The sequence below is a fragment of the Schistosoma mansoni genome, chromosome 2 (genome assembly GCF_000237925.1).
Source record: "Schistosoma mansoni strain Puerto Rico chromosome 2, complete genome".
Lineage (NCBI taxonomy): Eukaryota > Metazoa > Platyhelminthes > Trematoda > Strigeidida > Schistosomatidae > Schistosoma > Schistosoma mansoni.
This window is the reverse complement of record NC_031496.1, coordinates 9747701-9763779: the sequence shown is the minus strand read 5'-3', so window position 1 is coordinate 9763779 and position 16079 is coordinate 9747701. Positions and strand designations below refer to the sequence as shown.

General features: G+C 37.5%; 1 protein-coding gene across 1 annotated transcript; it reads right to left on the bottom strand.

Moving 5' to 3' along the window:
- Window positions 1-3601: 3601 nt before the first annotated feature.
- Smp_201440 (uncharacterized protein) lies at window positions 3602-9901 on the bottom strand (the record flags this gene model as incomplete). The annotated part of the gene is made up of 2 exons (XM_018795615.1): window positions 3602-3711; window positions 9682-9901. The coding sequence occupies 2 exons, from the start codon at window positions 9899-9901 to the stop codon at window positions 3602-3604; spliced, it is 330 nt and encodes a 109-aa protein (XP_018649910.1).
- Between the last annotated feature and the right edge of the window lie 6178 nt (window positions 9902-16079).

Here is a 16079-nt window from a genome sequence, read left to right as displayed (position 1 = left end):
ATTGTTTCATCACGATACGCAAGCCCGACCACCACGTCAAGGTAGCAGCAACGGTCGGGATTTTAAATTATACATCAATCATCATCTTAAAGCAACGAAATAATAATAAATTCACTCTGCATAATTTTTAGTTCACTTTGAGCATAAAACGTTATAAACAAATACTAGAAACTATTAGAGTTAAGAGAGTATATGGCAGTTAATTTAGTTGCTAAAATTTAAATTGACGACTACTAGATGAAGTATACTATGTACTCCATCTCATTAATTCGAAATCTTTCGCTGTCCAGTTAAGCTAAAAGAAAAGCTTGTAATAAAACTAATTTCTTGATCTTAAATGTAATAAGAAAGACTACAATCAAATGATTCTTTCAGTCTTCACTGATACACCTGACGACTCACTCTGAAAGACGTGTTTTCATCACTACTTTGCTACTATAACTAGACCTCAACATTTTATGGATTTCCTGAGTATTTTCCTTCTGTTTTGCTAGAGATTCGATGTTCTTAAGACATAAATCAATACGGAAGTATTTATGTCCATAGTTAACAGCCATTGTAGTTCACTTCATGCATTAATTAAACAAACTGCTTTCCCTGACATTTCCATTACTTCTTACATGGGGAGGTTTTTCGACAGACAGCATATTACCTTACAAACAAAGAGATCTGAAATCTTCTACATGTCGAAAATTTGTATGTAGTAATTCCAATATCATCTGTTTTCTTTTTCCAAACACTATAACCAATTTTCTACGGAAACGAAAAGAATGTGGGGAGTAAATGTATTTTACCAACCTTTAATTACTTTCATCACTAATCAATAGATCCAGTTGTGAGGCAGCACAAGTTGTCCACTTGTCATAATCAAAATGAGTAGATCACATTTATGACGTTTAGATAAAGTAGTAGTCAACTGGTTAGGTAAATAGATTCAATTTACACTCTCTCGACCGATTGAAAATACACTAATCAGGTGTCATTATCAACATTACCAGTGGAGATTCTTTCGTTTGGATTACTTTATTACGAAATATAACAAGTGGTTAACGTATAACAAGAAATTTATCTTACACTCAAAATAAACAGACTTGCAGGATCCATCAACATGATACATAAACTTGCTTCACTTTCTTCGATGAATCAAATACAAACATATCCTAGTGATAAGATCGAATTTTCCAAAAATCCTGAGTGAATAATAAAAACAGCTTTGTAATCCACTTAAGAACTCTGCAACATATGCTATTATTGAGGTCACATGTAATAAGAGTATCAAAAATTCTGGACTGCACTTTATTATTTCAGGTCATTGCCTTTTTTTTTAGTTTTCTTTCACACTGGAGTTGATCATTTAATTTTTATGACAACCATTGAGATGCTAATCTGATGTAGTTATAAAATGAACTTATATTGTGGTGTATGTTTTATGGTTGAAAATTTGACTACTGATTACAGAACAAACTAAAACGCGGTTACATGATTTGTCATATCAACAAATTTGTATCGTTATTATGTTTATTTTAATTAGTTAATTACTTCCTTCATATGATATTAATTGGTTGAAGTCAACCGATTGGAAGCTCAAAAGTTATGTTCCCTGCTGAATGATACTTATTGGAAAAGTATTTCTGAATAAACCAATGCTCCAATTAAGTCAGAAATATTTCCATCGAGCTGTTTGTACTACAATCGACTCTTTGTAAAACTGAAATACAAGAGCTAATCAGTCATTAAACGGTAACCGAAGAATTAGCTGGATGGTATATATATATATACGAAGAATTCAAAGCGCTGATGATGGTATTTATGGAGGAGTTTGATTCTATTGATTAAAAAAAGTAGTTCTCACCGATCATAACTACATTTTTATACTTTATTATTGACTCAAATAGCCTTGATTGATCTAACATTTTCGTATAAATATTCATGTATATTAGAGTAAAGCCTGATGACGATCTAATTGAAAACAATTGTTCGCTTACATGTGTTGTTCTAATTTTCACAATGGGAATCTTTAATATTATACCCAAGCGTCTGTATATTTGTGAGTGCTTATATACATCGACGTATGTATGCACATAGATTAGACATATTTTAAAAAAATCAGCAGAAAATTTGATTGGTAAAGAACCGAATGTCAGATCAAACAAATACTTATGGCAATAAATCATCATTATCAGTTACACATACATATATTCGCTACTAAGGCACCTTTCTTTGGAAAAATATACCACTGGAATGACATATTGAATATTTTGTAACATGTAAACGATATATTTGTCCATAGATTACAGTTACGTGTAAGCCAGCTCTCGTGGGACTGCAATAACTTATGGCATATTGCATACATAATCAATTAATATGGGTAACTATTTTCTACGTAGATTCGTGAAATGTGGCAGTCAGCTTTTTGGCTGTTAGGATTATTTCACTAGTAACCTGCCGACTACTGACCAAAATGTACTCACTAATAATACGTGAATTGGTTACAAATCTTAAAATAAGTAGTCATATCATCTTACCGAAATCATAGACTTGGATTATCTATTCTGTTGCTACGATATTAGCACACAGCGTTTGTTGATTGACGTGCTTTCTGAATGACTTACTATTAACAAATTTTCCAGACAACTATACAAATGAAGCGCGTAGCTGGTCAGTGAGTTTTAAGAAGCTGGGGCTTCTCTTTATTACGAAATACTTTGGATTGTCTATTGAATAAAATTAGTGGAACCTAAAATGCTAATGTTATTAGCATAATTCTAAGATTACAATAAATTGCATTTATGAAGAATGTTTTCATGACTAGTCACTTGATAGCACAGATTGTTTATTTAAAATTTACTGGGAAAATAGGGCATTGTTACAGATATGATAACAAAGTTTAAATATAAAGGGATATAGTTGGAAGTGTAAATGAAGTTATTTGCGCCAGTAATCAGTTTTTCGTTAGTGATAAGAATTTTATGGGATTAGATTTACTAATGGGTTTCTACCTGAAAAGATGCATATTTTTAACTGATTAGACCGAATGCCTAACAGTGTTACTTTGCTGTTTCTACATAAAGATGATGAACAAAACTAATTGGTTTCGTTATATTTGGAATTTCGCTTTTCTCCTAAATTTAGTAGAATGTCATGTCCAATTATAGAAAAACCTGAGAATAAAATACAACAAGTTTGATCAATGCATAATTACCCAAAGATGTATATTTATTATTGTCATTATAATCCCAACAATTGGGTAAATGGCAATACATAACACTGTTCATTTCTCTTATTACTACACATATTGAACAAGAGATAGAAATTGTACGTGTGTTGAAAATATAAGAATAGGAGAAGCAGTTCGAATCATTATTATCTCAATCAATAATATTGATGGAAAGAGTCTATGTACACATTAAACAAACACCACTTCTATATAAATTTATCTTCACAGAAGCACACAAAGTGTATAATTAACAAAATATACAGTGTTATAATGAACTGATTGGAAGTGATTAAAAAAATCTAGTATGAAGGAAGAGAATGAAGAAGACGAAAAGGAAATGTGAAGAGGGAAAAAGAGGAATAAAACAACTGACCCAGGATATTATTATATTCTGAGGTCAGCAAAATGTTTCTCAGCTAACTGTAAGATATCTTTGGTTGAACTGGAGACTATTTCTTGTAATTGTACCTCCGTATAGGTAGATGACATTGCTTCTAAAAATAGAAAGATCCATTTGAAACCAAGTGGATATAATTAGAACAAAATATATCAAATGTTAACTAACTAGTTCTTTTACAGTATGTATTCGAAACAGAGCTAAAGTAGTGGAGATCTTATATTTACTAAGAAACTGGCAATGTACCTAAATGATTTTAGGTAAGGGATTAAAATAAGTGAGCTATAATAAGAAAAAAACTTTAGGTTGCTAAAGATCAACTGTATATTTAAAAACAATTAGTTTAAGACGAAAAACAGAGAATAACTAAATTATATAGTGTCACTAAACGACTATTTAACCTTGACCGTATGAATATTGTGTACACTATTTTATCCTAACTACATTATTACAGTTTATACTGAATAGAATAAGTCTGAAATATTTACTTTGATGAATTGCACGTTTTATAGAATTAGCGAAACGGATAAATATGAGTTATAATTATTTATATCAGTATTTGAGAACATAAATATTATGACTACTGGACTAGATGAATAAACTTATTCATTCAACCGATTAGCATTTTCACTGAACAAAGTGAAATTCTTGTTTGTAGCATTAAAATATATCCTCGAATTAAAACGTTTGGGTATCCCTATTGGTAATTTACGAGAAACAGTTAAAGATTAATGTTAACTACATTGAAATTTTTTATTTCCCTTTCCTAAAAGTAAGGAACAAACAAACCTGACAAAAAAAAGTGAAATAATAATCTGGTTGGAAGAATAGTTGGTTGTTTTAATGCGTTTTTTATTGTGTAGGTAAGCTTTGAAGGAAACTATACATGAAGAAAGCAACGAGTTACATATAGTTCGTGACTATTAACGTCATGTCTCGAGAAAACGTATTTAGAATATTGGAAGCTTCTACCCGATCGTTGCTGCTACCTTGACGTGGTGGTCGGGCTTGCGTATCGTGATGAAACAATCGAGCTATACTGGCTGGAACAATCGTTCCTCAAGGTCCTACCATGCCAGGCAGGTCGTTTGAAGAGCGGTGAGACTAGAAGCAGCAAACCCAAGGTCCGAAGGCGAAGTCGTACTGCTGACTGTACAGAGGTGTGATGGCAGTAAGGTGTTTCCTTCAGACAACCAGCATGACAGCGATGCTGCCTTCTCACAAGGAAGGGTGGGGTTAAAAAATGTCGATCCTAAAAATGCACACGGACGTCCGTCTCCGGCGGTAAAGTTCCAATAACTACGAAGGTAACACAAAAATTACCCACAAAAAGGACGTGTGTGACCGACCTCAAGCAGTTGTCCTTTGGGCAATGCGGTCACGCTCCCAGGTCACTAAGACCACTTCTACCCCAATTTCCTTTTCAAGTACCTCTAGAAGAACCCTTCCACGGTGTAGGCAACCGGGAAGTGATGACCGCCCTCATACCCCTAACAGCACTCAAGACCACTGTATTCATAATCAATCTCCTTCTTCAATTCCTACTATTCCTTCTACCTTGACTTTCAACACTAAACTTCCTCTTTCGGCTTCCTCCTCAAGTGTCACCATGGCCAACGATTCTAGTGCGCGAAACGCTGTCCAAGGTCTACTAAAACCTCGCTCCAAACTACACATTGGAACCTTCAACGTACGTACCCTATGTCAAATCGGTCAACAGGCCTCCTTAGCCAAAACCCTAGAATCTCGTACCATTGATGTATGCTGTGTCTCCGAAACACACATACAGGATCCTAGTGTGGTCATTCACTTGACCTCACCTCGCCAAAATGGACAGCTGACGAAATACACCCTCCGTGTATCTGGCGACCCGTTGGCTAGTTCTCGTGGACTTGCAGGTATAGGCATAGCACTAAGTACAAGGGCAGAACAGGCACCACTAGAATGGATCCCCGTTAACAGTCGCCTGTGTGCTGTCCGGCTAAATGGCTCCGTAAGAACTCGGAAGGATAGGGACACACGTCGTTGCCTTTTCGTCGTTTCTGCCTACGCTCTCACTGACTGCAGCCATGATGAAGTAAAAGATGACTTTTACAGAAAACTCTCTGAGCTTCTTCAGAAAGCTAAGCGCTCAGACATAGTAGTCGTAGCGGGTGACTTTAATGCCCAGGTAGGCAGCTTAAATCAAACAGAAAGACATTTAGGTGGGTGTTTTAGTATTCCGGCTCAACGAACCGATAATGGTGATCGTCTGTTGCAACTATGCTCAGACAATCGTTTATTTTTAGCAAGCACTAATTTTAAGTATAAGGAGAGACATCGTCTAAGATGGCGACCACCTGCACCAAACCAACGATGGACTCAAATAGACCATATTGTCATCAGTCATCGTTGGAGAGGCTCAATAGAAGATTGTCGCTCGTATTGGAATACTTGTTTAGACTCTGATCACGCTTTAATACGAGCGCGCATTTGTCTGCGCCTCAATGGACGCAGGAAAAGTACACTAAGAAGACCCATTAGGATTGAACTGGAGGACGAGAAAGCCAAATGCGAATTCCAGAAACAACTGAGTTCACATCTAGGCAGTTCTGTAAACGAGACTGACCCAGATGCTGCTTGGAAAGACATACGAACAGCTGTGGAAACAGCAGTCACATCTATTTGTCATTTAAACCATAGGGCTTCAAAAAACCAGTGGATTTCTTCTAAGTCTATTTCACTGATGGATTCGTGTAAACTCATCCCATCAGGCTCTGAACACGACGAAGAGCGTAAACAAATTAGATCTAGGTTAAATAAAAGTCTAAGGAACGATCGTGAGCAGTGGTGGGCAACGAAAGCAAAAGAGATGGAAAAGGCAGCGGCTGTAGGCAACACTAGGCAACTATTCAGACTAATAAAAGAAACCGGAATTAAAAAGTCAAGTGTAAGTGAGACGATCTCCGAAAAAGACGGAACCCCTATCTGCTCTCAACCCAAACGTTTAGAACGATGGGCGGAACACTTTAAGGAGCAGTTTAGCTGGCCTTCAGCTACTGCACAACTACTCACTATTTCCAGAAAACCTGAATGGAACATTGACGTAGGCCCCCCGACCCTACTTGAAGTTCAAAAGGCTATAACTAATCTGAAACGAGGAAGAGCAGCTGGTCCAGATGGATTGGCTCCAGAGGTCTTTAAATATGGTGGTCCGATTTTAGCGATTAGGTTGACTAATATTCTGGCTAAAATCTGGGAAACGGACGTAATCCCATCCGACTGGTCACAACCTCTGATTGTCCCAATATATAAGAAGGGGCCAAAATCATCCTGTGATAACCATAGAGGGATTAGTCTGACTAACATAGTATCTAAAATACTAGCCTCAATAATTATCGGGCGCCTAACTAAGACTCGTGAACTGCAAACACGAGAAAATCAGGCTGGCTTCAGACCTGGTCGTGGCTGTATCGACCACATATTCACCATTCGTCAAGTTTTAGAGAACAGACACGTTTATCGGCGTCCGACAATGATAGTTTTTCTTGACTTAAAAGCAGCATTTGACTCTGTAGACCGAGAGGTTCTGTGGCAGTGTCTGTCATTGAAAGGTGTACCTCAGAAGTAAATAAACCTTGTGAAGGCTCTTTACTCGAACACTACCAGTCGAGTCAGAGCTTATGGCGAACTGTCATATGATTTTACAACCTCAAGTGGTGTCCGTCAAGGCTGTCCACTATCCCCATTTTTGTTTAACTTCATCATAGACCCACTGCTAGAAATAACACTCTCTTCGACTGAATTTTCAGGAATTGATTTTCTACCAGGAGGTCCACTTATCGACTTAGAATACGCAGATGACATAGTCATGTTTGGTGAAGACGCTGGCAAAATGCAGAGTCTTCTGTTAGAACTGAGTAATAATGCCAGGATGTTTGGAATGCGTTTCTCCCCATCCAAATGTACATTGTTACTCCAGGACTGGCCTGCGTCAACAACTGAACTAAGGACAGGGAGTGAAGTAGTCGAACGCGTCGACAACTCCACTTATCTTGGAAGTCTGATCAGCCCTGATGGGTTGATGCCTGACGAAACCTTCTCACGGATTCAAAAAGCTCGTTTGGCTTTTGCCAACTTACGTCACCTATGGCGAAGACGAGATATCCGTCTATCAATTAAAGGACGAGTATACTGCGCAGCAGTTCGTTCTGTTCTACTTTACGGCTGCGAAACATGGCCATTAAGAGTAGAAGATACTCGTAGGTTACTAGTATTCGACCACAGATGTCTCAGAAATATTGCTCGCATCTGCTGGGATAACCGGGTAAGTAATAGTTAGGTAAGATACAGGGTACTAGGGAATGATGGTAAATCAGTTGATGAGATGATGAAACTTCATCGACTGAGATGGTTGGGCCACGTGTTACGTATGCCTGAACATCGATTACCACGGCGCGCAATGTTGACTAGTGTAGGGGATGGTTGGAAGAGAGTTAGGGGCGGCCAAACCAAAACATGGCATCAGTGTTTGAAGTCACTAACTTCTAGCCTGATCCATGTTGGTAGATGCAGACTACCTGGTTGGGGTCCGCGTGACTATCGTAACCAATGGTTGAAGACTCTAGGTGACATGGCTCAGAATCGATCACAATGGCGTAGGTGTATACACTCTTTATCTTCCCTTAAACCTTGAGACTAAAATTGCTTCATATCTCTCTTCCTTCCTATACTATATCCTTATATACAACCTTTCTTTATAAACTACCACCACTTAATTACTTCTATGAATCCGGTGTTCATCTTGTTGTGCTAACGAGGTATGGCAACTTGGACCGATGCATATATGTGCCTGGTCCTACCTTGTCGCTGACTGACTGGCTGAAGCTTCTATTGTAGGTTATGACTACCACTAGTAGCGAAGCCTCATAAAATTACGGGTTTATTGATAGGAAAAATAAGTGGGGATGCTAACAAAAGCTAGTCAAAATTTTTCCACCCTCAGAATGATTGTCAGTAACGTTGGGAAAAACCAGAATTTAGAAGTCATGAAAAGATAATATATGGAATAATAATATATGAATACAATTAGGTCACTAAAACCTAGCTGCAGTGTACTTCCATTGTCAGAGGTTGTTACAATAGTTACTGGAAACGGTCAGGAAGTTTGTACATCTGAATAGTTATGTAATTGCTGACAGTAGTGAGGATGGTGTAATTGAGCTATTCGTAGTGAAAATTAGAGCTAACTTATGCTAATATGGGCTATCTTTGGTAAAGTATGGGTAAACAATGCACCGATATGAGATGTATTCTCTCCAAGCCGTACTTACGACTGACTTTGACTACTGTCTCTGAAAGATTGCAAACTTCCAGTAGGAATAAGGTGCCGAAGAATCAAGCTTATTAATTAGGTCTGAATTAATTGGATAGTGAGTGACTCACGAGCTAATTTTCATCATTTACCCATAGCATGTTATGATGTTTATGTTCGAATTCTGTATGTTTTAAGGATATTTTATCAGATAAAAACGTCTATTTATATGGCCAGTGTTCACTGATTTTTAGTTATCCGAGCGTTTGCATCAATAATAGTTTTGTGAGCAGCCATCACTCGGCCACACAATCGAAAAATTTGTCCTACTATTCATTAAAACCCCTCTCATTAACAAGCAGCAAAACCGTTTAAGTGCTGCTGGGGTTTGAAAATGAGAAGAGTTGATCGCTCAATAAAATAGGGTTGTGATATGAATACATGAATAAGTAGCAACTGTTGAGCTAACATAACCCCGTGGTTGGAGTGGGAATGTGTGACTTTAGACGTTACTAGGTATGGATTATAATAAAAGTTAGTTGCTATCCTACAGTAATTCAGTTGTATTCTTTATGAAAGTGAGGTAAACTTTTTAAATTAAACTTTTTTGGTTAGAATGTAACTACTTATTTAAAGATTGTTTAGTCTACCGTATTTTCATTTTTTTTTCTTGATGTTATCATTGGATTTTGCGTGGTACATTTTTGAGTGCTTTATTGTATTAAAATTCATGTTATAAATTAACCAATACACTTAGTCACGAAAAAGACATACCGGCTATAGCCGAGCTAGTCTCTGGAGAGTACCATATAGTCAATATAAATTTCAATGATGCTTTAGGTCGTCTTTGACAACTAAGACAATAGCTATTCCTCTTGCGGTATTCATAGTCTGAGTCCGACGTTGAACTTGAGTGCATACTGCCGTTAGCTACTTCGCCACATTTATTAGGTGAGTATGAACGAACTTCAGCAACAGGTTGACCACCTTCCATGAATTTATAACCAAAATCTGATAATTAATCCTTCACCGAAAATTGGGTGACCAGTAAATACATTCTGTGGGGCATAGAAAAATGTACAATATGACTGTATAAAATATTAGATTGATTAGAATAGTTGGAGGAAATTGGAAATATTTTGTAACGACAGTCTACAAATCCTGGCAACGAAGTTGCTGCCCGTAGCATTGGCGTAAACTTATTGAGGAGAAAAATGATAATATGGGGATGTCCAAACAGAAAAAGGAGGAACGGTGTCTTAAAATGAGATGAAACAGACAATAACCAGTTGCTAAAACCGTTGACCCATCTTTCCAGAAATCATTAGCTGTTATTATCTTTGTTTTGACACCCTTATTTTTATTCATAGTTAAGGTAGGGAGATCCCATATACTAGCAACTGACAAAATATCACGCAGAGTGCTCAACTGAATATTTAATCAACAGACTAGTAACTGGCCTATTGCAGCCAGGAAACGAGCATAAACTAGATCGTTACTGTTTTGGGTTCTTAAGTATGAGTACATAATGGCAATTGTACGACAAATATTGCATTTAATCTCTGAAAAGAATTTCACTGAATCGGTCAAGAAACCTAAATTATCTGAATTTTAAAGTAACAAGGCTAAAGGTGTTGCGTTTTGAGTAAACTCCATTGCTTATCTGTTTATTCGAATGCGTCAAACCAAAGAGCACCTTGTATAGCATCTTAGTAAGTGTGGACTTCAGGAGGGTGAATTACTAGTCTAGATTCTGCTAACTCAAATTATCTATGGTGCAGAAAAGATACCTATCTGTACGTAAAAACGAGTACAAATGTAGGAGAAATTTACTGTCCTAATTTAGTTTGACCAGACGACCATATAGAAAGATAGGCATTAATTACAGACAGGGTCCTCCACGATATCTTATGAGAACAGTAACGAATTAGTTGATTAACTCACAGGCGTTTATTAGCTGGTCAATTTGGGAAGCACGTGCATACAAATCATTGTACCGTTTACTAGTCAGTCATAATCAATTTACGATTTGGGACATGTGTGGGTCAATTCAGGTTGTTAATGTTACGACACAGTCTTGAAGACTACGTGATTGTACTCGATGAGTTTCATGTCTTTCTACTACGGCTGGAGTTAGTATTCCCATCGTGGTATTGCTTTAGATTTCTGTTAATTGTACTGGCAATAAAAGGAGCAACTAGTATTGATTAACATTTATGCTACATCTTAAATAAATAAGTCACTACTGATGATATAACTTGTGAAAATATCCGAGGATTTGTTGTGGACTTTAAAAAAGCAAAATATCCCTGAAGGTATGCGGAACTGACCAGTGAAGTTTCTAGCTGTTTTGGAGAGCTAGACGAGATTATTTGCAGAAACAGACAGTAAAGAACAACAAATATAAGGATAGGGGCTTGGGTAACCACAAAATAACAACTGAAAATCAATTGAAATAGGGTGATATGAACACTGAGAAAATATGAACGAACAGTGGCTCAGATACAGTATCGACGAGATCAAGAACTGAAAACAAGTGGAATGTCTGTTATCGAAGTTGGAAAACATTAGATACATAAGTAAGGGTTTATATTTGAGACTACAGTGCAATTCTGCATAGTCACGATGAGCCGGATAGTATTTGCTTACATTCCGTTTTTTTACGGGACGATTCGGTCACTAAGGGTAAGATTACTCAATACACTATGAACCTGAGCAAAGAATATGTTAACATCATTAAGAGTCTTTACTATATAATGAGGCCGAAACCGGCTTTGATTTCAAAGATTTTCTTACTGGAACTAGTTGAACTATTCGTAGGAGCTTCATCACTCATAGTTCTTGACTGATCGATATTATTTCGTTGTCATCACTTTTCGTCCGAAATAACAGCTGAAGCAAGACGATATAACATAAAAAATTCGAGACTAAACAAACATATAAATTGAGAAAACGCTAATTGCCATATAACACAAGATTGGTCACGCAGCGACTCACAGGCACTCCAACTATGGAAATCTGAATTTTCCGCCTGTTTGTAGGAAACTTGAACTTCTTCACTCTCGAAATGTTTGATAATCGGAGTTATTATGTGACTCTACTTTTCCTCTAAGGTTTCTCTGAAGGTTTTGTTTTAGTTAACCGCCAAAAATGAAAGGTAAGCGCTACAAAATGTGGTGGTTCTCCTTGGAGTATTTGAACGAGTTAATTGTCATTGTTGTTGGGTGCAAAAGCTAATTATACTGCATCACTCAGTGCTTATCATGGTCTTTAATATGATGATATTGGTCTGATGATACAGACTTTCATTGTGGTAAGGTTTAAAAGTGTCAACTTTTCCACCGGTTTTATTTTATAGATCTACCGTACTTTTAGCTGCTCTTAAAATTCCTCATAATAAAGTTATGTACTTCCTAACGTAGGTTGACGAGCTGTGATGGATCATCCTAGTAAATTAATCTACTGTCCTAAATAATTAATCAATTCAACGTGCCTCTTCCTTATATCTTTCGGGAGTTAATAAAGCATACTTTACTGGAGTATTGTCTAAGTAGTGATGTTTTTCGGAGAGTGCAGTGTAGATAGTACCTAGAAAATTATTAGGGATATGTATCTTTGCTTATTTTACTGTTAGTACTCTGAATTCGCTGTAGTTAACAATGAGACTGGTGGTCAAATTGCATAACATATGCATGATCCTTTTATTTGGGTACATCTACCAGACCTCACGAAACATTTAAATATTGCGAATAATACATAAACTCAGGGTCTGAAGAATTTTGTTCCTCTTTGATACTAGTATTGAATGCTAATGTATAGTAGAAATACATCGGCTTCGTACTTTGGATGGTTTTAGTACCACAATCCAATACTGAAAAGAATGTTGGCATCACTCTATATGATACTCTAGATGTCTTCTCATTGTCGTTCGCTGACCGACAAAGCATACTCTCCTAACTTCTCTCTCGGCACATAAGTCTGTATAATGAGTGCATTACTCCCTTTTGAACTTCAAGTAAGCAGAATGAATAACCTTTCAAGCATCTCTATCAAAGTAGTTTAAAGATATGGGATGCCTCTGTGACATCAAATCATTTTGTCTTCTGGATCCCAATGTACTCTGAGTTGAGGTAATCAGATTTTGATTCTTCAATTTATTGCGTGTTCGGATTCTAAAAATATTTCGAGTGTCTCGCTTTTTACTCCAAGCTTCCAAGTCAGTAAGCTCCTGCTATAGTCCTAGATGCTGCAGCGTATTGAACTTTTTTCTGGTGTATGTAACCAATTCATTAATATATAGCATATAATTCTAAGCTATCGGCAAGCAGTAGATAATAACTGTTGACTTTTCTCCAAAGCTTTTCCACTTTCAAAAGCCTAGTACACGACTTATTCATCGGCGTGTCGTGTGGCATAAAGGTTATCAAAGGTGCTTTTCTCGTCTTATTAATTTTAGAAATAGTCTGAGTCTAGTTATTTTGCAGTATCTGAATACCTATTTGGTGAAGTTCCATCACTCCTTTTGGTCCTTTACCTGGTATCAGAAAAACCGTTCTGGACAGGTCTTAGTCATATACTTGCCGTCTTTCGTTTATGCTACGGCATCTTGTAATTGGTTTTTACATGTGGTCTTTATTTCATAACATAACTTTAAATGTCAGATGGTTAGTTGTCAAAATTAGATTCCACAGATAGGTTTTCGTTTTAATAGACTTCCTGGAGGTAATCACGGAACGAAAAATGTTTTTCACTTTTCGTGGTGTGATGCAATGCTTGTTCCGTATTTCAATCAAGTAATCTAGATTGATGAAGTAGTCTTTAAGTAGTGTCATTGCTGCTTCTCGAATCGGTGTGCTATATTTTGTGTATCTACACTTTCAATGTGATAATCGGTGATGGTACTCAGTGAAATCACTTTAGGGGAAGCATATTTCGAATTTTCAAACCATTAAAAGTTAAATGCCCTCACCACCACTCCATCTTTTTGAAGCAGAGCAGGCTCTGTTAGACTGGATTACAAAAGACAGTCGCTCTCGCGCTGTTCGAGTAAGCGACATAGTAAGAACACGAAAAGATAGGGACACACTGTTGCCTTTTCATTGTCTCTGTTTGTGTCCTCAAATACCCTGGTACGACCGAGGATGAGGAAAATCCGCTTCCCCTGTTTGCAGTTAAGTTAAAGATGAACTTTATGGGAAGTTATCCAACCTCCTTCAAAAAGCTAAATTCTCTGATATAGTGCTAAATGATTTTAATGCTCAACTAGGTAAACTGAGCTAAACCGAAAGGCACTTAGGCGGATCTTACGTTATTGTGGCCCAGCGAAAAGATAATGGCGGTAGTCTGTCGCAGCTGTACTTAGATAACCATCTATTTCTAGCTAATGCCAACTTTTAACACAAGGAGAAACATCGTCTGACGTGGTGACCTCCACAATCGGCTCATCAGTGGATTCAAATAGATTACATTCCCATTAGCCATCGTTGAATAGGCTTGAACAAAGGCTGTCGCCCATTCTGGAGCACATGTTTAAATTCAGATCATGCTATAGTTCAAGCACATATTTGTCTTCGTTTTACTGGACGTAGAAAAGCAACAGCAAGGAAACCCCTGCGATTTCAACTTAATGAGGAAAAGTTAGGAATATATTTCAGGAACAACCAAAGAAGGAGTTAGTCAGCTGTGAACATGAGACCCACTCCTATGTAGTTTGATATGATACCTAAAAAGCTTTGGAAACAGCAGTGTTATCTACCAGTAACTAAAATCTAACGGTTGAGAAGAGTCGGTGGATTTCAGAACTTACTAAACTGATAGATGCTTGGAAACCCATCCCGTCTGGCTCCGAACTCGATGAGTGACGGCAGCTTAAACGCAGGCTGATCAAAAGCCTACGTAATGATCGTGAGTAGTAATGGGTAGCGGAAGTGGAAGAAATAATAAAGTCAGGAGCGATAGGTAACAGTAGATAAGTAACCAGACTTATCAACAAATCGGTACTAGAAATTCGGCTGTTAGTAAAACTATCTCTGAGGAAAATTTGACTATTATTCACTCTCAGTCCAGGAGATTGAACAGATAAACAGAACACTTAAGGAAACATTACAAACAAAGGTGGATAGTGGCTAGTAGTAAGATCCAGGACGCGCGTTACGTTCTATTCAGGACTCGTCAGCCGGATGTACTTGCATCCCGAAGGTGATGCTCAATCCGGGACTCAGACTCAATACCGTTTGCTTCAAACGCCATCGCGTGTATCCAGTTAACTACTGAGCCCTAAACATCAATGGAAAGAATTAAACAAACAATACCAAGCGAATTTGAACTTCACCCCTGTGCACAAGCAAGTGGCTATCAGGAATGAATGGCACACTGATTTAGGTGCTCTAACTCTTAAATTGCAAAGGTTATAAGCAATCTAAAGCAAGGGAGAGCAGCAGGGCCTGGTGGACTAACTACTGAGATTTATAAGTATGGTGGTCCAGTTTTAGCAGTTAGGTTGACTGAAATTGTATCTTAAGTCTGGGAACTGGACTTAATCCCATCAAGCTGGTCTCGGTCATTGATCATCTCAGTTTATATGAAAGAACAAAAATCCTCTTGTAACAATCAGAGGAATCAGTTTAACTAATATGGTATCTGTGATACTAACCTCAATAATATTTCATCGTCTAGCTAGAGCTCGTAATGAGAGAATCCGAGAAAATCAGGCTGGTGTTAGATCTGGACGTGGATATATAGACTGAATATTCACCCTTCCACATATTCTGCAACATAGACATACTTTTGGACGTCTGACTATAGTTGTATTCCTTGACCTTAAGGCGGCGTTCAGCTCTGTTGATCGTCTGGTTTTGTGGCAGTGTCTGTTATTGCAGGGCTCACCAATGAAGTACATTAACCTTGTACAAGTTCTCTACTCGAACACTACTGGTCAAAACAGAGCTTATGGCAAACGGTCGTCGGAATCGGTTACTCCCGTCCTACTTTATGGATGTGAATTATGGCCATTAAGAATAAAGGATGTTCGTAGGTTACTGGTATTCGATTATAGATATTAACGAATGTTTGCTTATGTATTTTGGGACCACAGAGTACGCGATGCCTGGGTTAGGAATAGAGTACTTGGTAAATATAGGAAATCGAGTGATGAAGTAGTAAATATTCATCAG